The 25,045-nt window shown below is 34.8% G+C and overlaps 1 protein-coding gene across 1 annotated transcript in view; it reads left to right on the top strand.

Annotated features, from left to right (window-relative positions):
- The window catches only part of LOC129222074 (small conductance calcium-activated potassium channel protein-like), a 142,310-nt gene that overhangs the window by 92,296 nt on the left and 24,969 nt on the right, over positions 1-25,045 (top strand). The window contains exons 2-3 of the mRNA XM_054856505.1: positions 2,869-2,964; positions 20,748-21,169. Coding sequence (XP_054712480.1) covers positions 2,869-2,964; positions 20,748-21,169 — 518 coding nt within the window. The remainder of the gene's footprint in view (positions 1-2,868; positions 2,965-20,747; positions 21,170-25,045) is intronic.

Below are 25,045 nucleotides of genomic sequence, written 5' to 3'. Positions count from 1 at the left end.
TTAATTTATATCAAATAACTACCATTTCCTTAACACAATTCCAATGAATTCATTTTTTCACAATTTTAAAAACTTTTTGTGCCTATCTCTTTGTTAGATACCAGAGAGTGATATGACCGATATGACCCTCCAATTTGAAAATAATTAACTAAACCCAGGTTTTATGGGTAAATGTTTGAAAATTTCCCCCGAAAAAGTAACCTCTAAGTTTAATTGATCATTACTTCAAAACCACATATTGCATGTACATTAACTTTTCGAGGTTTATATCACAGTAATTTGTTCAGTTACCATGTTTGCAAAGTTTCAAATCTTTAAAGTTAATATTTTTTTCGCTAAAGCTGTTACGTCAATAAAAACTTGAAAAAGTGGTAATGAGAAAATCAAGAAAGAAAAAGTAAATTTCAGTTATAAGCAATGCATTTGAGTTTCGTAAATTTCTTCTAGTTTTCTCAATAACTCATCGATTTAAAAAACAATTGCAGATTTATAAAGAAGAATACTAGTGCTCTCTAAATTTCTCAGAACCTCAAAATCGATTTTGTTTTTCCAAAATTAGGGTGTTCGCCTACTTTAAATTGAAGGCAGAAATATTTTCTTCAGTGATTAGTTTCCTTTCCTCTGAAAATTATGTAAACTTTCTTGAATCTGCCTGTAGTAATGTTTTTGAGACATTGCCACTAAACACAAAGGTTGGTTGATAAATACCGCAAAAACTTGATTTTGGGGACAAAGCTCATTAAATCTACCTATATTGAGTAAACCTGTTATGAAAATTGCAACTTCAGTTACACTATAGTATGGTGCTGATTGCTGTAAAAGCACTTATTTTCGCGGTCCCGTCGTGGTCACAAAAGTTTCAGCCATCCCATGAATCTAAATTTTTAAGAGAAATCCAGAAACAGTAGTGAATCCCTGAGGACCTCGTCTCTAGTGAAGCCCAAACAATGGTCAAGATCGACAGTGTCGGCTGTACGTCAGCGGTTTGTTCCTGAAGTTCCATTTTACTGGGTAAAACCGAGATATCTAAAACTGATAGCCGTGTAACTGTACGGGCAGGGAACTTCGGAATGCCATGTACACAGGGCCTGATTACCGCACAGGCCTACTAGGCCTGGGCCTGGGGCCCCCTCTTCCTAAGGAGCCCCAAATTACTTAAAGAATTATGCATAGCATTACAGCTACACAAAAAAAAAACACACACATTTTTAAAATAATAGCCTTCAGGGGGCCTCAAATTATTGTGAGCCTTTTGCCTCACTTTTAGTTAGTCGGGCCCTGCATGTACACCAGTGAGAATCAGAGAAGATCTTGAGAATCTGATGAGAAGTGAATGCTCTGGTATGGCCACTAATGAATCGCGAATAAGCGGTTTGAAAAGATCTTATTGCGAGAAGGAAAGTCAAAATACCATTTGTCCACTCCATCATATCCATGTCCTTGGTGGATTTAAGTCTTTGGTGAGATGAATGCAAAAAAAAAAAAAAAAAAAACTGTTACCCCCCCCCACTTCCCCCAATCAACTCTAATTTGAATTCTAAAAAGTTGAATTCAAATTATGTTTTTCGCAATCACGAGTTGCGACAAGACCCTACTCATTGGAGTTATTGTTTTTAGAAACAGCTCCCCCCACCACCAAGCATATCCCTCCTCCTGGTTGGTTACGTGTGTAAAGTTGAGTGTGTGTGTAGGCTTACGTGGGTGGGTGCGTTTATGTGTCTAAAGGAGCGAGTGTGTGAGTGTGAATGTGCGTGTGTAGGACATGGACGCCACCGTCCAGCAGAAGTGAATTCTGGGGGACAGTGCTCAGGACCAGAGGAGCCGTGCCGGTGGGCGGTGGTGTTGCAGAGGCCCCTGGTCCAAGCTTAAAAGGAAACCGCAACATCAAGGATGGTCAAGTGAGAACAATAAGCAATCGTGATTTCTCAAAAAAACTTGTTCAACTGCAGCGTTGTGATCAGGCTACTCAATCAATTGCATAAATCTAATATCACTAAAGTCCTGTATAGTGGATTAGAGTAGCGATAAGTTTGCCATCTTGGAGCAAAACGATGCTTTCTTCTTTGACTGCTATGGTAAAGCAGCGTGTTTTGCTTGTTCATAGTGGTTTGTTATTAACACCATGTTTATCTACAACCAAGAAGCACTACATTCAAGACGCAAAACAGGCTACTTTACCCTAGCAGACAAAGAAGAAAGCATCGTTTAGCCCCAAGATGGTGGACGTGTCGCTACGATCCAGGGCTTTAAGCATAACTAGATACACAAATCCGTAGCTGCAGCCGCTGGCTACCATTGAACGTACTAATCTTGAATTGAACGGGCAAAAGCGTAGCCTACCTAGGATTCAACCACTGTTAAAATTGGTACACTTAAAATTTCGGATTCCATATGGCACTTTTTAAAGTGAAAAGTTGTAGCACCTGAAACATCCCCTTAACGGTGCCATTTTGTCACATATGGCACCTTTAAGAGTACCAGAGGGAGTTACATGGCACCCTTGGAGGTGTCTTACTGAGTCAAATGGCACCTTTAAGGGTGCTACTGGGGTGCCATAGAGAGTCAAAAGTCCCTCTTAAGATACAATGGCCACAGCGTTTCACTCTAAAAGTTGCCATATGCAATCTGCAGTTTTAACAGTAATTTTCAACCTGGAGAATATTTTAATGTTTGGTGTTTTACATAGTATTTTTGCAGCAGGGGTACAAGTTTCGAGTGTGAATACTTCCCGTGGGTCAACTAGTGTAACTTAATAGTTGACAAACATTTGACTAAATATTTGGGTGAATTTAAAAGAAACACTTTGTAGATTTTGATTTTTACTTGAAGTTTAACAGAATTTCTAAAATCATATCACTTCTATTTTAGGCATCAGTGTTTTCCATCGCCCTGAAAACTGTTATATCTGTCTCAACTGGATTCCTGCTTGCTCTTGTACTAACCTACCATGCCCTAGAGATACAGGTAAACCATTTTACTAGCTTTTGCTACTGGTCAGTAACAATTACAGGTGCCAGGTTATTACTATAAACATATCAAATTGTCTTCGAAAGTGTCTGGTTAGTTCCCAAAATGCTGCTGACTTTTATTGGGGAGGTTTATGAACTATATTCAGAAAGATTTCAGGTCAATACCAGAAAGGTTCCTTGCTTTTATTAAGGGCATTTCTTGATTTTACAAATATGTTGTTGGAAGAAATTAAGGACACTAGCTGCCCATCATCTTCCAGTAATGTCACTTACTAAAAAACATTTTATTAATTTTTATGCTGCAGGCGCGTAAAATATTTGACATGTATGTAGCCCAAGACAAAAATAATCAGTACAGATATTTAAGGGATCTTTGCGCCACAACCTTTTAAGCTGCCCCACTCATATTCTGATAGATTTATTGCAATTTGTGGTAAACAACTTATGAAAAAATCCTAGCCAACTGTTAAAACACTTGAGACAGAAATAAATACCTTTGTGCTGAAAAATAACAGAAAATATCCAACATTGTTTCGCACAAACAACGCTAAATATTTCCTGTTAATTGGAACACTTGTTTTTCCCTACTCTGAAAACCATTCAGAAAAGTTCCTGGAACATAATGGACAGCTGATGTTCCTAATTTCTGCCAGTAACATACCCTGCAAAAAAAGGAACACTTTTCTTTAAATGTTACCCTTTCTTTAAATGTAACCTTTCTGAATTTATCCTTAATACTTTCTGAAGAATTTGGAAAGCTCCACGGTTAAAGCCATGCCTCGGGAACCTTCAAGAGAAATTAGGTAGGATTAACGTAATTGATTAGAAGCTCCCTGATTTACCAAGAAAGCTCCAGAAGCATCTCTCAGTCACTCTTTAAACTGGTAGCTAAAATTTATTTTTCACAGCAGTGTAAAGTGCAACTTGTTACAATTCAGGAATCTTTTTTGCAAAAATACTTGTTTTACGGGGAAATCGATGAAAACCTGCGAATTCCAGAAGCGTTCCACGGAAATTTTCAGTGACGTTTCGGAATTTTTTTGCAGTGAAGTTAGAAGAAATTAGAAATAACACACACTGTGTAACTAAAATAAAAACTTTTTATAACATTGAATTCAATAGCTGATTGATGAACTAGATTTATTTGTTAAACTTTTAAATACAACTTCGAATACTTTATATTGATATTAGGGGTTTTCCACTAATAATGTCATGCTTTGAGGCGGGGTGCTTATGAAGTTGTGACAATTTATGACAAGGGGGAATGGGGAAACAGAAGTAAGACGTACTGCATTGTTTATAAGAATATCTGTATGAAAACTAGCGCGACATTATGACAAGGGGAGTGGAGAGGGTAAGATGAAGTGCGACACTTTGTAACAAAGAGGGAGGGGGTTCAAAAATGTTTAAAAAAAGAAGTGTGTTATTTATAGACATCATTTTAATAACCTATCAGACAGAAGATCGCACTTGCTCTATCTCTTCCGGGTAAATTGAGATTCCTTTGCAGGGCTGCAGAGAGCCTAGGTGGACCCCTTGTCAGTTATGTCACCGGGCCCTTCCCACCCCCCTACACCTCCCCCCCCCACCAAAAAAAAAAGAAAAGGAAGAAAAGTAACGGGGATAGAGAAGAAAATGGGGAGAAAAAGGAAAATGGGGAAAAAAAGAAAAAAGGGGAGAGAAGAAAAAAAAGGGGGGGGGGGAGGGGAATGCGGACTAGAAAAAAATTAACTCTCTATTTGAAGTGCCACAGCAGTAAAAACCAAAAGAGTAAATTTCACTTAATCTTGACGTTTCCTTTATTCGGATCTTTTTTCCTCTTTCTTCTTTCTTCGCTTCTTTTTTTCTTACCTTCTTTCCTTTCTTTTTTTCCGTCAGTGTCGCTGCCCCCTCCCCCCCCCAAATCCTGGGCCCCTTGTTTCCGACTAGGCTGAAATGCCCTCTCGTCGGGCCAGTTATTTTGAACAGGATTTTTATTTCAGAGTTCCCTTTTGCTAAATGTAAATTATCTTAAAAAGATACTAAAAAATCCTGAATTTATATTCAGATTTTTTTTACACTGAATCAAGATATTTTTTCATTGCAAAGTTGTTGTTTTTTTTCACCTTAAGTTTCATGCAGCTCTCAGACTCTGAAGTCCGCAGTTTCGTGCTTTTAAAATTTGATAAATATGAGCATCCAAGCAATAGGAATATGTTTTCGCTGCTTACAATATTGAAATGCATTATTTATTAGAATTTCTGTCACAGAGAACGCTTCTACAACTAGAAACACTTTACTCAAAGAATAATTTGAATGTTATCGTACTTCTGCATTAAAAAGGAAATAATCACTGGATAGAAGACATTAAGATTCAAATGAATCGTGTTGCCTTACGCCTTCATTCTGAAAGCAATGATGTGACTATCAAGAACGTTCAGTTTGCAAAAGAAGTAGCTTAGGATCGGAATATGTTAAACAAGTTGAACTAGAAACGGAGCGTACATACTTTTAAATTATTAATATTGTAAGAACGAAGTTGTTGCTAGTAAAAATATCCTTAACTTCATACATTTTTTATGAATAATTACGTCTGTCCAATTGATATAAAGTGCTGTTGATTTTCATCTACCATTCGTTAAGGGGTCACAGTACCTTTCAAACATTTTTCTTAAATTTAAGTAAATTTTATGTTTCTTTGAAACTATAGCATGTATACTTATTTAGTAATCAATAATTTATTTTCAAAATTTAAAAATAATGCCTTTTTTTAAAAAAAAATTCATAAAAATGAAGAAAATTTTAGTTTTTTAAAATCTTTAAGGCTTTTTTATTTTTGCACTAATTTTTTTTTTTTTTTTTTTTTTTTTTTTTTTTTTTTTTTTTTTTTTTTTTTTTTTTTTGCTAAACGATCACTATAATCATCTCTAAAAATCTGTGCATTCATTTTCTTATGAATTTATTAGAAAATTTTCTGTGATTATTTATGTAAAAAATCAAAGTTTTTTTTTTTAAAAAAAATTGGTTTTTAAAGGTTTAACATGATCTAAACATTTGAGTAATTTATAAAATGCTTATTCAATGCACAGTTTTGTCAAATATGTTATCCCAATTGCAAAAAGTATTACTTTAAAGCTGTATCTTTAATAGAAAAAAATCCTTAGGGATTCTAATGACATGAAAACACAAAAAACCATCATCGAGAAAAAGCAATTTAAAGTTCTTCTTTTACATAAGAACACATAGCGAGCATAGCCAAAAACCACTCATAACTTTTTTAATATTTGAACTAAATCAATGAAACTTCTCCCCTGTGTTCAGAATAGTTTTTAGTTTTGAAATAAGCAATAAAATATTTTTTAATTGTTTCATCATTTTTGAGGTACTGTAACTCCTTAAGTATGAAAATACGAGACCTTTCTATTTGTGTTTAAGTCAAATATATCGCGCCTCGGCTTCAGAAGTTTCACATCTCAGAAATGTTTAAAAACGCCCTAGTTAGTCGTTTAAAACCTAACTATAATGCTGTGCCTGGCCACAAAACTTGCAACGTCAAGTTTACGCCAGTTGTTTATACGACATCGTATACTATTCAGCGTCATGAGTAGTGTATGATGGCGTATAAACAATGTAACCAATAGTGGGGCATCATTAAAATTTCAAAATTTAACAGAAAAAATTTCGAGTGCATTGTTCAAAATTGCCCTAGGAATTTTCACTGAAAAGCCCAATCACTTAACAGAAAATCACAAATATTTTCCTTTTCTGTAGAATTCTAGCAGAGATCAGTAGAAGATATAATACAGTGTTTCCCTGAAAATAGAATCAAATAATTCTAATAAAAAAATTAGCTTTAGCATGATTTTTCTGGCTACTTCTAATGTAAACCATACCCCAAGTTAAAAATATCATTTAAAAGATTGCCATATAAAGCAATAATCAAACTGGCGTCTATTTACCAACAGCAATATGGGAGCTTTATTTCTGATGACCAAGTGCAAATGCAACAAATATGCACATTTAAAACGAAACAACCGGCTGTGCTTGCTACAGATTACAATTTTCAGTATTTTTTCAAATACTTTGCATTTTGCATTTTATTTAAAAGTCATTTTAAAAGTAATAAATTTTGATGCTCGGATAAAATAAGTGAGAAAAAGAAAGATTTATTGTTTCTACTTTCTTCTATAATACACATACAGAAGAAAGTATTGGTTTTGTGCAAATTTTCGAATTTTGACGGTTTCGAACGTTTTGAGGTGTGCTGAGTCCATTTCGACTATTTTTGGAAAATGTCTGTCTGTCTGTGCGTGGGTGTGTGTGTCCGTGTGTGTGTGTCTGTATGTGTGACTTTTTTTTTTTTTTTTTTTGTGGCCACTCTACAGCAAAAACTACCTAATGAAATCAAACGAAATTTGGTACACATATGTGCCCCTATGCAAACTTGTGCTCATTGGTTTTTGGCGCGAATTCCTCCAAGGGGGTAGGGAGCAATGGAAGGTTTCTTGAGTTATGCGTGCCTGCTATTCCGCAGAAAGTAACAGAGGGAATCAAATAAAATTTGGTCCATATGTTGCCCTCAACATGTACAGGTGCTGAGTTGATTTTGGTGTTAATAGCTCAAACGGGGGCTGAGCTATAGAACGTTTTTTGTCGTCAATTGTGACTGCTATACCTCAAGAAATAATGAACGAAATCACACAAAAATTTATCGACAAGTAGCCCTTAGCAGGTTTTTAACCGACTTCAAAAAGGAGGCGGTTATCAGTTCATACCGTATGTATGTTTTTTTTTTTTTTTTTTTTTTTTGTCCACTCACAGCGTCTCACCTAGTGAACCGATTTTGATGATTCTTTTTTTAATGGATAGGGGATGGCTCAACTTAGGTCCCATTACTTTGTTCGACCATATTTGTCCTTTAGAAAAAAAGTTATGAGCAAAAAACAATAAATTTCATGCAATTTCCCTATTAAATGATTAAATTTAAAATCCATTGTTATGAAAGTTTGGTGCCATACGACAGTAACATTAATAGTAATTGTAATGATAATTTTGAATGAAGGCTTCTCTGAAGCAAGCATCAAGTTCTTCAGGGGGGATATTTCGATAATAATCGGGAATCTGGCGCTGTCGTCTCATTTTTGGCGTAAATAATTTTATTTTGGTAACCTTGCTGATTTATAGAACCCTATGTGAATTATCGAAATCTTCCCTTCTTCAGTGCTATTGCTCCATAGTGGGGGGTAAACCTAACCTGGAAGCGAGGTGATGCAGTGATTAGGAACTGCTTAGCCTTCACAATGCTACCATTAGGTTTGCCTCAACTACAGTAGTATTTTTTTTTGTTATCATCTATGCCAATAACAAATGATGGGAGCTAAGTAAGAAAATACAGAATTGCATCATGAGCAACTTAAATGCTGTGAAATGTAAATTAGTTAGGAAAAATGTAATACTTAAATGGTTATAATTAAATTAACTACACATTAATTCCAAAGAGGAACAAAGGTAAGTTTTTAGTGCCAATCGCTTAAAGTTTAAGGCGTGCTTATAGTTTTTTTTTTAGTATGGAGCATTTTTATGAAATAAATAAGGTGAAGTTTCGTGATGGTAACTTCTTACTATTTCTGAAATATCTACATTTACACTAAAAAGAATGAAATAAAAAAATTTTGAAAAAAAAAATAGAACCGACTTCAAAATTGCTCTAAAAAGTGAAAAATAATTTTATTCTTTAAACTTTATTCTTCATCGATTTTTTATTTCTTCATCAATAATGCTTTTAAACATAATTTTTGAAGTTGGCGCAAAAACGATAGATAAAATCATTCACAACCATAACTCAACTACAACTATAAACTTAACCAGGCCCAGTCTCTTCACTATCACATAAGTTATGCATTGATGACAACATAATTGAATAACGATATAAATGTTTCGTTCGTAACTTTGGATGCTTTTCTGAAAAAAATATGAATGAAGCATGGTTACACTGGATTTTACGTTTTGTTTTTGCGCCAATTTCAAAAATTATGTTTAAAAGCATTATCGATGGTGTTTAAAGAATAAAATTATTTTTCACTTTTTAGAGCAATTTTGAAGTTGGTTCTATTTTTTTTTTCAAATTTTTTTTTATTTTTTTACCTTTTCGCTGGATTTGTTCATTTGAAGAAGTTCCGAGTAATATCTCTGCGAGTGTTACTCCAGTAAATTGAAAATGTTTTATACTATCATAAATATTCTTTTAAAGAAAATTAGCTAACAGTCAAAAATTATGCCGGTAAAAATTTTATCAAAAAATATTTTATTTAGGTTTAGATGTATAAAGCAATTATAGTTCATTTTGTAAGATATCTATCGGTAGACGAGTGATAAGGTATCTGTTTTTCCTTTTCAAAAGTCGTATATTGTTTTCTGCTTGATACAAATTCAAATAAATGAATTTTATTCCATAACAAAAATAAATAAATGAAATTGACGTGGCGTCAGAAAATTAGCAAATTGACTTTTAGAAAATATTATCTAACACCGTTCTCTAAAACAGCGTTTCTCGACTATTTGTGACCCGCAGACCGGCAAAAACTTTTGAAACATATTCACGAACCGAGGGTTTTTTTTTTTTTTTTTAGTTTTAACTTTCTAGTCGTTCACCGTTAATAATTTAAGGATAAAATTTCGGACCTGTAAGGGTGTTCTCTCTTTTTTTTTCGTTTCTTAGCAAAAAAAAAAAAAAAAGCAACTCGCATACCATTAAAAATAGCTCAAAAAGGACTTTGTACAGGTGAGGTTTTTTTTAAAGAAAAATAAATGACTAAATGAATGAATAAAACTTTGCTTGGTGTTTAAGAATTTAACAAACATTGCGCGTTTGGATAAGTAATTTGCAACAAGTAGGGAGTCCCAACCCCCTGCTGCTCACAAACCCTCGAAGATTGCTTCGCCATCTTATTTGGTGCGTGAAGATTTAAAGCGCCTGTTAAAAAGAATCTGAAGAAAATGCACTTCAGTTTTCTGAAAGATATAATTAGCTTCTTTATCTTCTTTACTAATAATAAAGCTGAAAGTCTCTCTGTCTGGATGTCCGGAGGATGTCTGGATGTCTGTAGGATGTCTGGATCTCTGTGATGCGCATAGCGTCTAGATCGTTCAGCCAATTTTCATGAAATTTGGCACAAAGTTAGTTTGTAGTATGGGGCTGTACACCTCGAAGCGATTTTTCGAAAATTCGATGTGGAACTTTTTCTATTCTAATTTTAAGAACAAAATTATCGTAAGATGGATGAGCAAATTACGAAATTATCATAACGTGGAACCGCAACATGGGCACAAGCCAATTGGCGAGATACGAAATTATCATAACGTGGAATTGTAACAAGGGTACAAGCCAATTGGCGAGAAAATTCACCATACATTATTTGTAAAGATACAGGCGAACCAAAAGACTTTTTAATTTTTCCATTACGGGCAAAGCCGTGCAGGTACCACTAGTGAAAGAATAAAAGCATTTGTGTAATTTTTTGAATACTTCAAAAAGAATTCAATCAAATTTAAATTCTATGATTTTGTTTACTTTAGCCGCTTCCCTTAATAGCTGCAGAGAAATTATTTTTTAAATAGTTTATCACGATATAATCGAGGTTAAAGTTGAATATACACCGTAAAATAATTCCGAAACATTGTTGAGTATTTCCGTGTAACGTTTCGTGTTTTCCATGGTTTTCATCCACTTCCTGGAAACATTAAGTATCACCGTCAAAAAGTTTCCTGAATTGCTAGAAGTTGCACGAATGCAGACTTCTCACTGTTGTGAAAAACATTTCTAGCTCCCTAAAGACTAACTGAGCGCATTTATTAAGATTACGTTCGACGAGCACGACCGGTAGCGACCGGTTAGTTAATCACGTGACAGCTAATGATCACGTGCTCCAATGAACCAATCAACAGCTTAGAATGGTAACCGGTTGATCATAGAACGCTGCGGTTAGTAACCGGTTACTTACCGGTCGACCGGTGAGGTTCGTCGAACGCAAGGCAAGTGTATTGGCTTCCGTTTGATCACGGCCCTCCCAGCGTGATTAAGGCAATGGATTACGTAGCATCGCTAGAATTGCAGGCGAGTAAAATTCTCGATACTTACCTGCAATTCCGTCTTAGCTTTGGCCATGTTTGCAATACTGCTTTTGGAGCTCTCCTGGAAACGTAGGAAGGTGCTGAGCTATGAAATTATACCTACCTAAGTTTACTAAAAGTTCCAGAGACATGTCGGGCTTTAAACGGGAATATTTCTGAATCCTTCAGGATAATTTCAGGAAGTTTACTGAATTTTAGCGGAAAACATTCCTGGGTTTTGTAGGATATGTTACTGGAAGAAATAGGGCACATTAGCTGCCTATTCTTTTCCAGGAACGTTTCTGAATCGTTCTTACAATGTAGATTTTCAGGAAGTGTACTTTTTTTTTTTTTTTTTTTCATTTTTCGTCCCCGATCCCCCTCTGAAAAAAATTAAAGCGACAAATTTTAAAATTATAAACACAAATTTCAGTGAAAAAACTACTCTTCATTTTAGGCCTTAAAAGTGAAAAGAAAAATATGAACTTTTTTAGGATTTTAATTACCATATTAACCCTGAATTTCTTATTTCTTGCACTTACAAAAGAGCTTTTGCTGTAGTTAAAGTCTTTAATTAAGAACCAGATTTTTTATTTCTTTTCAGGAAGAAAAAATTTGGGTGATTCTCCAAAAACCTGACATTTTTCCAATCACATTTTGTTTTTAAATAAAAATCTGAAAAAAAATCATACTTACTCTTTGCTAGGAACTTACTAAGAGAAAAATAGTGAGAACTCACTTTAACTATGTTACATCCTCAAAAGAGGATTGAAATTTTCATACAGCAAGAAACTGAAGAGCAGCACCAGGAGAATTACAAAATGAATTTCTTCATGTATTATCTAAAATGTAACTATAGTAATAAAGAAATTACTGATGCCTAAATGATAAAGTATGATCATTAAATGACAAAACAAAATTTGTGTAAAACCTCTCTTAACGAACACATAGGGTTTTCCATATTATTCACTCTGAATAGCTTACACTTCGAATAACGGACATTCATTTTAACGAAAAAAAAAATCGATTGCTACATTAAAACTTGCTTTAAGTTAGTCATACACAGTATGATAAAATTTGCAAAAAGAAAAGTTACCTTCTCATTACCTACGAATTGTTTTATAGTTCAGGAAATACAAACATAAAAAACAAAAAGGGAATCAGCAATATTAATAACATATATTTTACTTTTAAAGCAACTACGAAATTTATAGCAACTTTACTAACCTATTCGAGCAACATTTAGATAAACAAATGTCTAACCAATAAATCTCTTTGGGAACGATTCGTCTGAACAACAACTACAAAATATTAAATAAATAGAATTATTCCACTGATACATTTTTTATTTATCGTTTGCCAAATTTGACTTCCTTTTTTTCAATCAATCTTATTTTAAAACTAATGTATTGGAAATAAATCCTTCTATTCTACGGGATGTTAGAATAGAATACCAGTGCTTGAGAAATAATGCTAGGAGAGTGATTTTTTATGACAGGAGTATGAGATTTTCCATACAATTTGCCTGTTGCGTAAGCCAAGGACTATAATTAAGGTAACTAATGTTATTTTTCGATTCTTACCTCTTAAAGAGTGGTACACACTATATGAGTAGAATTATTATTTTTCTTTTATTTAACACAGAAATTTTGTCCAAGAGAATGACAGCAAAAATGTTTCATACCCATTTTAGAACTTCAAGGTTTTAGTAAGAACAGCAGACAAATCATATGAACTTATTACTCAAGGAATCTAACAAAATGGTGATAATAAAAAGTGTTGTAGCACAACAAATCAAAAATTCGTTTTTTTAATCCATAATAATTGAATTCATTTCTAGAACAGGAGAATGACATGAAACCTGGGGACATATTTCAAAACCATGTACGTTGATGGTTTAAATAATTTAGTTTATTCAAAGAATGCTATTTTACGCCTTTAAGTATGCTTAATTCTGTACTACAAATGGAATTTGTGGAATGTTGATACGAGATTTTTAAATAATTTAAGTCCATTTGAAAAACGGCTGGGGACACGCCAAAAGTGTGACTTTCTGGTTATTTAAAAAATGTTGTAGAAAAATCTAAATGAGTTTTTGTTTTAATAAGAGTAAAAGTAACATTAGATAAGTTATTTCTAACTACTAAAAAAACGAAAACACTTTCTGAGTTTAACAATTTTTGTGTTAGGCTGCTGGGACATAATATTGTTAGAATTTTGGAGCATCACCCATAAGGGGTAATTATTTCAATTCAAGAGAGTAAAATTCTTAAAACTCTCAACAAAGTGATTGTTTATTGATGAGTGTCTAACTTGCATGCTGGGAAAATTTCGGTAGTGACTCATCATTCGGCATGCTTCGAAATTCAGAATTGGTGCTGCTCTTGTTGCTACCTGACCTCGGATCCCATGCTGTAATTACTTTTAACTTAGGAGTAAAAATTAGACCAATAAAAGTTAGGTTTTTTCCCCTTCTTTTCCAAAGAACATGGGCCATACAACGGCATTCAGATGTTTTTCAAGGCCGATGGGCCGATGTTTTCTTCATGTTAGCAGCGGCCGCCACCGATGCCGATGGCTAAATTTTTAAACCATCGGCGCCGATGCATCTGTCGAGTCTTACTAGCAGTACATTCTTACTTTTGAGAGTGCTAACTCAAATGTGCCTGAAATAACCTATAAGGCTCAGGGCCTGATTACCACATAGGCCTGGGCCTGGGGCCTCCTCTGCCTAAGGGGCCTCAAATTACTTTTAAAAAATGTGCATAACATTATAACTATACAAAAAAGACACACATTTTTAAAATAATAGTTTAAAAATAATGACTTGTTAATTGGAAAAAAACTTTCAAACAGGAGAATCTTTATTCATTCTGCCAATAGCGAATTTACCATGTCACAATTAAGAGAGGCCTCGTAGGATATTCATAATTTCACATGCTAAATGATTTACATTGTTCTACAGAGAGGCCCCCAAACCTGTAAATCAATCACTGCATTCCGCTATAGAACCATCAGGGGGCCTCCAAATTATTGTGGGCCTAGGACTTCACTTTTAGTTAGTCGGGCCCTGCTAGGGCTCGAAAAGTTGCAAAGCGGTGACAAACTTGGCAGCATTTGGCAATTTCTCGACAAATTTGGCGTCAAAAATAAGTCGCCAAAAATGGTGCCAACTTGAATATTTTCAAGCTCTCACCAAGCCCTAAGACTCCAAGCAGATTTGACGCCATCACAATGTGAGTCGCCGCAGGATCTGAATCTTCTCATCATAGGTGCTACTATAATGCCTTAATCTTGAATACTGCTATTTAATATTGTATAAATAACACTTAACAGTAGTAATATAGGTAGTTGGTTTGAGCATCGAGTCCCTCTCCCATAAACTTACCCCTCCTCTCTCCCAACTTTCCGACTTGGATGACATACTCTCTTGGCGGTTCTTGAATGACTTTTATAGAAAAAACAACTATTAGTTGTAAAGAATTGTCGATTATCTTCAATTATTTAGTGGTTGACCAAAAACATGTTTTTATTACTTGACCGTTTTGGTTAATTACTGGCACTAAAGGTATTTTAGACAACCAAAAATTGACCACTCTTAAATCCCAGCATAAATGTTTAGTTTTTTTTTCCCTTGCTAGAAGCAAAAACAAATGATTTTGCTTATCACAATAAATAAACCTGTAGAAGTATATTTAACTTCAAGCAATGCAATTTAAAATTACATTTTATAAAACCTCACACTAGTAGTAAAATTGACTTTACTGATATTTTCTAGATTGCTTTGTAAATGTTCCGTCCTAATTTCTAATCAAAACTGTAACTACATCTATAAACTATAACCGAGTATTTCATAGCATGCCTCAAATTTGTTCTTGCTATCAGATAAAGAATGTGTACTTGTTTGTTCTTGTTTTTTAAACCATTTTTTTATGCTTAAGTGATCAATTACTGATAATACATAAGAACATGCAAATGATTCAAATTGCATTGCTTTTAGAATAAATTGATTTTGTAATCTGTAACAGCAGCAGATTTTCATAAGTAATATCTCATTTACTTGTTTTTGCAAACTTGGTCAAAAGCACAAGCCAAAAATAGTAATAATAATTTTCTAAAGAATAAAAATATACTTCTAAGAGTGTATTATGTTCACTTCTTGTGAAGCATAAAGGCTTTCTTTTAACAACAGGAACATAAAAGATTGATTTATTCTTCGAGGTTATGGCTCTTGAAAGTGGAGAGGAAGTTAAAATCAATTTATGTTTTTGTTGCAGTCTAGCACGGCTGGAGTTTGATAAAACTCCTCGTAAATGTGATTTCATCCTATGTATAGTTTCTGCTGAAGTACATTTTTGTTATAAATATGATCTAGCTGCTACTATCCTTGACAAAGTTGTGGGAAATTATTGTCGATATTTACTGCAGCTACAGAGATTGGCAAAACGATTTCAAGACTGAAACTAAAAATAAAACTGAAGCTAATCAAAAACTATTGTCTGATGAAAATAATCTAGACACAAAACAATTTTTATCAAACTATATACAAGTAATGCTTTGAAATAAATAAGGCAGATGTATATTATAGTGGAATGGCAAAAATCTGAGTTCATTGGAACCATGGTTAGTTTGGATTTCCAAATTGTTTGGCCTATCAGCAATAACCAAGACACTACCGTTTGGGAAAACACTATGTCATTTAATCAAATCAAGTGGTTATGCAAAAAGTATGTACATAACCATACAATACATTACATAACGCTACAATATGTGGTTACATTTTTCAATAAAAATTAACTCTCATTGTTCACTGAACACAAAGGAAAATTTATTAAAACGTCTTGGAAGTCCGATCTGATTTTTGACTTTCGAATTTTGACGTTCTACTGTATGTAACGAATGGATTTTGGGCGCAGCCATAGGGATAATGGTTCAAGTAATATTCAAGACTATGAGGTAACCTCTCCGCTCTCTTCTAACTGCTTAGAAGTCCAAACTTGCTATGCTTGATAAACAATTTAGGGGAGATCGGGGCAAGATGACAATGCTAACAATATTTGTTGTTTGTTAATTTATTTTTAAGGATAGTAAAATTTCCTTTACAAAAGCTGTTAGAGTGGTCCTTTGTAGTGTTAAATATAGTACCAATTAATTTTTCAAATGAAATAAATGAAGGATATTTTTATTTTTTCATAACCTTATCAAATCGTCATCTTGCCCCAGTACTGGGGCAAGATGACTTTGGCCTCGGGGCAAGATGACAACACTGAAAGAGGTTGAACACAATTTATTTTTTGAATATATACATATTTTAACAAATTTTTACTGTGTTTTTACATCTCACAAAGCATTAAATTAAACGTAACGAATTGCAAAGTTACGTTGATGCGCTTAATTGTGCAGCTAACAATAGTCACAAATAAAAAGGCCATTTTCATAATTGGACCATTCCTCACACCACCACTTCTGGCATAGCAGCACTAGAACAATTCTTTCGTTGGAGGGTCAAAATATTCCTCTTTATAAGCAGAACTTGTAAAGAAGAAGTATTGTCATCTTGCCCCGTGTTTTGACCCGTCATCGTAACCCGGACTGCCTATTTGAAAGGATTCGTCTTCATTTCCATAAAGGAAGGCGATTAATTGACGTTTATTCATGGTAATAAGCAGTATATAACCTAAGTTACTTATAAATACTAAAGAGAAACAATCTATCATTCCTGTATCTTTAGCAAAGCTTATTTACACATGCATAAAAGTTATAACGCAGCAGCGGTAAACAATCAGAGCTTCAAAATTAACACAAATATGATAATTTCAGCGTCTTTATACTATTGCTGATTGACCAGCCGATAGAAGAGCCAGTAGTATCCAGTTGATGCTGTTTTCTAGAGGAAAACGCAAAAATTTAGACTCGTCATCTTGCCCGGCTCGTCATCTTGCCCCGGTTTCCCCTACTTATATAATACTAGCTACGTCACTCGACTTTTGGCGGCTTTGAACCTATTCCGTTAACTCAATAGAATAGATGTGCATGCATTATCCAATCTCCCTCTGTAATGAACACTCTCAAAATATGAACACTTTTGTTTAGTTTCATGAACGTTTAGAATGACGTTAGAGGCTATTGTACATATCCGATAAAATAATCAAATGAACAATCTTTTTGTGCAAAAAGAATAAAATTTTTCAACTTTTTGTTTTTTCTTATGAACACCAAGATTGTCTGCTTTCTCTCTTAAAAAGTTCTGAAAAATACTTATAATCATGTACAAGCCTTTTTAATGAGTAAACAGAAGATAAAACTATTTCTAATAAGGTTTTTATTGCCAATCACATCATATTACGATCCTGTTGACACAAAGAAAATCTATTTGTAATTCAATAAAGTCAAGTCTCATGATATAATAGTGCTCTCCTGCATTTAATGGAAGAGTCAAAAACATCAGATTTTCAGAATATGGGAAGGGAGCAAACGTCAAATCAAGACTTCTGCAATGTTCTCCTTATTGGAGAAAAAGAGGCGAGTTTTGAGTTGAAATTTATTTTTTTAAGCAATTTTATTACACTTGGCCTGATTGTCACGGAGAAATCTGAGGCCTGGTTTTGCTTATATCTCAGTCACTAGACCACCTAGAGACTTCGGGATTTCACTAAATGATTTGCTTTATCTAAAGGTACAACTTAGAGCTGAAAAATTAAAGTTTTAAAATAAAATTATTATTTCGGTTAGGATGGAAAACAGCTAATTTCATGTAATTTCCCCATTAAATATTCTTTACTAATAATAAAGCTGAAAGTCTCTCTCTCTGTCTGGATCTCTGTCTGTCTGTCAGGATCTCTGTGACGCGCATAACGCCTAGACCGTTCGGCCGATTTTCGTGAAATTTGTAGCCTGGGAGTGTGCACCTCGAAGCGATTTTTCGAAAATTTGATGTGGTTCTTTTTCTATTCCAATTTTAAGAACAAAATTATCATAAGATGGACGAGTAAATTACGAAATTATCATAACGTGGAACCGTAACATGGGTACAAGCCAATTGGCGAGAAAATTCACCATACATTATTTGTAAATATACAGGCGAACCAAAAGATCTTTTAATTTTTACATTGTTTGTAAATTTACGGGCGAACCAAAAGATCTTTTAATTTTCACATTGCTTGTAAATTTACGGGCGCACCAAAAGATCTTTTAATTTTTCTATTACGGGCAAAGCCGTGCAGGTACCACTAGTTAAATATAAAACCCATTGTTACGAATTTTGTTGCCTTGCAACAGTAATGTTAATAGTAATCATAATGAAGAGTTTGAATCAAGGCTTCTCTGAAGCAAGCATGAAATGTATGGCTCTGCACTGTCATTGCTCTCGTAGGTTTTCATCCTCACCTACGCCAATGATCGATAACAGGGCTAAGTAAAGAGACATATTAGGATCTTTATCTCGAGTAACTTGCATGTTGTGAAACATAAATTAGTTTGGGAAGCCTTTAATATTTAAATGAATTAGTACACAAATAAATAAATCGTAGAGAGGAACATGGATTAGTTTTTAGTGCCAATTGCTTCAAGTTTTAGCCACGCATATAGGTTTTACATTTACACTAAAAATAATAAAATAACAGAATTTTTTTTTTTTTAATTAAGCACTTTTCATAATGCACTCAAAAGGACAAAATAACTTTTCTGGGTCAGAAAGAACAATTCAAGTATTCCTGTTGTTTTCAATGATTGCAAGAAAATGACACTGCAAACGAAGAAAAGTGCGCCTCAAGGCATTTCAAACCAAACTTTCCCATTAAGAAAAATATACATGTTTCAACACTCAAATTTATGATTGAAAGCTAGATAAGGATAAGAGGAATTCTCTACACGACTTGAGGTGCACTGTTCTTTGTTTGTAGTGTCATTTTCTTGAAATCATTGAAAACTACAGGAATACTTGAATTGTTCTTTCTGACCCAGAAAAGTTATTTTGTCCTTTTGAGTGCATTATGAAACGTGTAAATATTTTTTTTTAAATCTGTTATTTATTCTGAACAAACAACGACTTTTCATGAAAAAAAAAACTTGTTTCGCCAACTCTTAATTGTAGCAGCATTCGTTTCTCTTGTATTCAACCAATTTTGAAGTAAACTCGTCCAAGAGCGAACGCCAACAACTCTGAGGTAGGTAATACATGGTGATTTAAAAAGAATAAAGAGGTTTCATACAACTACCGATTTGGGAATATTGAACCCACAGGTCTCTGGTGGTGCTGAAATGGAATAATGACTGGTAAAGTTTCAATTTGGTACTTCATTGGCATCTCGAAGAGCCCGAAGTTTTAAACACAACACTCCCTCGGCGTTGGATAGGCCGTAAAGGCCCTTATGATCAGCCTCAAAAATCACCAGACCCTGTGATATCTTCTACGAACTGAAAAAATCGGACCACTGCAGCAATTGCTTATGTGAGAGTGGACAGTAGACACGGTACAACGTGTACGACAGGAGTTAGAATGCAGGGGTAATATTGCTTAGACGTCAGGAGGGGGGGGGGGCACATCAAACATCTTAAGATGGATGAAAGTAGTAATGAAAAAACAATTCTTTTTTGTACCATTTTTACTAAAAAATATACATGTTTGAAATCCTCTATGTCAGGAACTCTCAAACGGTGGGTCGCGACGCCCAGGTGTGGGGGGGGGGGGAGTAGCGGGATATGTCCAGGGCCAGGGGGTGGCGAGATGTAGAAGATAAGTTTAAGGAAAATAATTTTATTGCTGTGTTTTTATGTATATACGAAAAAGAGTACACATAAAGCTTTTAACACACAACAAGTTGGTTTTTGTGTTCTATTAGTTACGGGCTACAAAGGCTAGTTTAGAAATAACCAATTTTTTAATGTCTGGAATGAGCTTCGTAACACACAAAACAATGTCATTTTCCAGTGTCAAACGATTTATTTATTTTGTTTTAAATTCATCATTATAGAGAATGCTTGTTCACATTTCAAGATGTAGAAAATGGCATCAAAACATCGTACTGCGTGAAATGATAGAATTTTAAGGGGCGCTAGGTCAATAACTGTCATAAAACTACTGGAAGATTATAAAATCAGGAACGTCTATAACTGTCTCTTATTATAAAATAATTCAAGAGACAAAAATTCATGTTTATTTTACTAGTTACTTGTGTTTCTAAGGACCATTTGGATCTTAATCATTTTGGAGGATTTTGGGGGCTTAACCATTTGGGTAGTTTTTAGTTACTATTTTAGGGTTGAGAGAGACTTAAAACTTTAGGGGGTCGCCAAAATACTTAGTCTAAAAAGGAGGTCGCAATGTCAAAAAGTTTAACAACCTCTGCTCTATTTGAATCATCCTTTATATTTTCAGTAAGTTAAAACCCTGTAGTCAGGGCTGAGGTAGAAATACATGAAATACACCGCCAGTTCAGTCATTCCATCCGAGGACTGCAGTTTCGTGTTTATTAGCACTCACCAGCTCAGAATAGGAAGTGCCTGAGCTGGAGCTGGAAAACCTCTTAAGGAAGCCAAGAGTGCCAAACAAACTGGTAGCTAATATAGAATTAGCACTAAACATGAGTGCTAATAAGCACAAAACTGCAGTCCTCGGATAGAATGACTGAGCTGGCGGTGTATTTCATGCATCTTGTATGATAATTGATTGTGCTTGTGGTTCGTCCGCAGCTCTTCATGATCGACAACGGCGCGGAGGACTGGCGCATCGCCATGACATGGCGTCGCATCTCCAACATCCTGCTGGAGGTGGTGATCTGTTCGATTCACCCCCCTCCCGGCGAGTTCTACTTCCTGTGGGTGACCAAGCTGCCGAACCACGGCAACCGGATAACCTCTCGTCTGGTGCCTGTGGACGTGATGCTCTCGCTGCCCATGTTCCTGCGCTTGTACCTGATCTGCCGGGTGATGCTGCTGCACAGCAAGTTGTTCACGGATGCCTCTTCTCGCTCGATCGGAGCCCTGAACCGGATCGATTTCAATACGCGGTTCGTGCTGAAGACGCTCATGACAATCTGCCCCGGGACGGTCTTGCTCGTCTTCATGGTCTCGCTCTGGATCATTGCCAGCTGGACGCTCAGGCTCTGCGAAAGGTGAGACTGTTGTTACTCTTTCATGTCCTCCAGGTCTATACTTGCATGCAACTTAAGTTGACAATTATGTCGCGAAGTGCCGAAGAAAAACCTAAGGCTCCTATATACACGAGCCGACGCATCAGCTGAAGATCAGCCATTTTGGATCGGAGCGCTTGTTTCAATTGATGTCTTTTCTGGCTATTTATCGTGTTTGGTGATTTCTCATTGCGAGCAATTATTTGCGGCACGTGAATTGTTCATTAAATAAAGTATTATTTTTGATTCATTTGGCAAAACCCGAAAATTTGCTCTAGTAACACTAGCTCCGCATCTATGAAAAATCCGATCCAAAATGGGTAAACTTAAGCTGATGCATCAGCCTGCATATGTAGCGGCTGTAGAAGAACCGAGTTAACAGATGAAACGTCACACTAACTGGTTTACCTACCCTATTTAATTCGCGAATAAGAGGAGATACCACCTGTCTATGAATTGGTGCATTTGGAAATGCTCCACGTTGCTTCGTTGGCAAAATTGAAAATATTTAACGATTGACAGAAATTATGACAAAAAAAGGTTACGCATGCGTGGGTTTAACTAACTAATCCAATTTCTGAAATGAAAAGTAATTTCACCCGAATATCGAACAAGGCGCTAGGGACTATTTCCTTTGTTTGGCCTTAGCTTATTTCTCCATTGTCAAGTAAGCTCGTAGTCGAGTATTGGCAGCTACTTTTTCCGCGAGGTTATGTATTTGCAAAAAGTTTTAAAACAGTGGAGGATCTTTATTTATGTCGTCACGGGTGACTTAAAGGCAGTTCAAAACGTGATCTGGTGCAGCATTCTCAGAAGCACATTTATTGAAAACCGGGAAAATTTTAATTCCACTATTAAGAACAAGTCTCCTCAAATGAATCATTTTTTGTTAAAAGGGCGTAATTCAATACTGCTCGTAAGTTGACTTACGCCCTTTCAACAAAAACATTCAAATCACAACAAGCAAATCTTGGAAAAGCAGTCTTTGATCTTCGGTCGTAAGTTAGGCCTGCAGAACCTCCTTAGCTCGATCTCGTGTAGCAAACATTTGCCGGAGATACCAGTCACTGAAGCTTGTTCCTATTTTTCCTAACTGAGGAGATTTCATTGAATGTCCAGACAGGCGGGGGAGGGGGGTGGTAGGTGTAATCTTTGAACAGCTTTTTCAAGTTTATCTGTGACCTATAAGACTGTAAGAGAGGATGTTTTAAAAAATTATAGAAAATTTTTCGTGTATAAAATGTTAGCAGGGTGCATAGACCGCTCGTACAGGAAGAGGGAGGGTCAAAGAGGCAACCGTCCCCTCCCTTTCAAAAGTGAAGTGGCGTTGCCCCTCTACTTTTCTAAATTCTAAATTAACGATAGATCGGAAAATAAAAAAATTGCCCAATTCACATGTTTAAAGAGAAAAGAATTGACTTCATAAGTGTGTTTTAAATTTTGCTGAAGTTACAATTTTACAAAAACGGAAATTACGCTGTGAATTGGAAAGAGGGAATCTACTGTGAACATCTCTCCCATTTTTTGAGGCCGTGCTTCGAATTGTTTAGAGAATGTAAATTAATTAATACGTTGAATTTCGATTGGCCATGCTTTCTTTTTTTTTAAAGTCAGCTTTAGGAGCATCTTCTACCTAACCTGTCCCACATTTCCTTTTACTCCTCACTTTTTTGGTGCACCAGCTGCTTAAGGCTGGTTGGCGCAGTGGTAGGCCGTCGACCTAGTGTACCTTTAGTCGCTGGTTCTGAACCTAAGGTCCAAGTGTTCAGTAGGCGAACTTTCGAGGTGCAGAAAATCGTCAGTGCCTATGTGGCTTCTAAATATCCTTTGAGTACTTATTTCACTCACGCACTGTCCATTTTTTTTTTTTTTTTTATCTCTCAATGCAGTTTCGCATCTTGAAAGCTGAGGTTCCTCCATCTGGTGGGAAACTGAGCGTCAAAATTATCTACAACATTTACATCCACGCCTTAATGGTAACACGTGAAAAACTAGCAGCCGTAGCGGAAGATCGCACTAGACGTGCAAAAGGCTATGGTCCTATGCAGCTCCTTAAAAAAGAAAAGGTTATGAATAACAGTAACAATTATCATAAAGAAAGCACAAATTACTAAAAATCACAACAAATAACTTTTTCAAGGTAAAAGTGGTGCCCTAGGATCAGTGCGAAAACGTTGCCCATACTAGAGCTAAGTCCCCTACTAATAGTTTTGCTGTTATACATTAAGCACTTCTGAACTGAAAAACAGAAAACTTCAGCTTATTAATATCTATTTTTTGTAATCGTTTGACAACTTAGGTTTTTTTATGTTGCTTACTCATTTTTTATCACTGTAATATTCAGTTTCCAACCTCAACAAGAAAATAACCGAGATGCATTGTCTGTTTTCCGTGGAACAGTCAAGAAAAGAGTACCCAGCTGTATCATATTTTCAGTTCATCTTTGTGTGGCAGCAAAAACTCCAATGTTTTTTCTGCGTCGTGTTTACGTGACCTTTTTCTCTATCCCCAGATTCCGTCCACTTGCGGTGTCTTTGTACTTATAGGAGGATCTATAAATAACACTACTCCTAAAGAAAGCTTAAGCTGATAGAACAGAAAACATATTTTATGTAATCCAAAGTGGCTTGATGTAGTTAGGTGAATATATAGAAAAAAAACTTAAACAATAAGAGTTTTTTGATTAAAAATGACCATAGTTGGTTATGTATCAGTCAAATTTCAATGAAAATAGGAGTCTTGTACTTGGATCCGAGCAAAACAACTGTTTTATAGGGTTGCGTATTAAGAATTAAATACATTAAAAAAGGGTACGAGAATATAGAAAGAAACTGTAAGACAACATGATCAGATCATTGTTATAAGAGAACTGAAAATGTAAAAATTGTTCTGTACCAGGGTTCGCCGATATCTATCATGATATATATCCGATATTTATTTTGGAAATATAATGATATTTTCGATATTTATTTTTTCAGCTACGGTATTTTCAATACAAAAAGTATATTAATCATAGTATTATTGTTAATTTATTATCGAAAATACCTAAAAAATTATGTACTATATTTTTTATGATGTATTAATACATCATTAATATAACAAAGTAATATAATATTCCTCTTTTACTTTGTTGTTTTATATTCATAAAATTATTAGTAATATAACAATTTCAATTCATATTAAAAGTGCCTAATTAAATATTAAACACTGTTTAGAAAAAAAAAGAAAATGTCTTATGACTGTGCACAAACTAATGCATATCATTTATTTTTGAATCATATAACTGTAAATGTAGCTAACAGAAGAAAAATGAGTAAAACAGGTAATACTAAATTAACTCCTTTAAAATTGATAGAAATGTAAAATGAAATATTAGATATAAATAATGACAGAAATCTTAATTTTAAGTCTACATATTATAATTATAATGTAAGAAAATAAAGAGTGATTTGAGGATGCATTTACTATTTGTAAGACTTTAATTCGCGCTGATTGAAAATATCGGATATCTATCAAAATATCGGACATTTTCCATATTTTCGAAAATATCATGATATTTTCAAACCCTGTTCTGTACACATGGAGGAATTTCTTAAGAAGGGGGGTGTATAGCGCCATCAGCATGCTGACGTATTAACATGAATTATAAGCAAATTTTCATTCAGTTTTTTTTTCATTTGTTTTTAGCTGTAATTATATAACTTTAAAAACCAACATTAGGTACCACTATAAATATTTAAAAGAGCATAATTTTGAGAACAATATTATGAGAGCTCCTCGCATTAGGTAGTTTATACAAGAAGTCGATTCCAACAGTAACGAAACAGTAAAATTTGTTAGATGAAAATGAGATTATTT

Source organism: Uloborus diversus, chromosome 5 (genome assembly GCF_026930045.1).
Source record: "Uloborus diversus isolate 005 chromosome 5, Udiv.v.3.1, whole genome shotgun sequence".
Taxonomy (NCBI): domain Eukaryota; kingdom Metazoa; phylum Arthropoda; class Arachnida; order Araneae; family Uloboridae; genus Uloborus; species Uloborus diversus.
The sequence above is the reverse complement of the archived record's forward strand: the minus strand, read 5'-3'. Positions and strand labels throughout refer to the sequence as shown.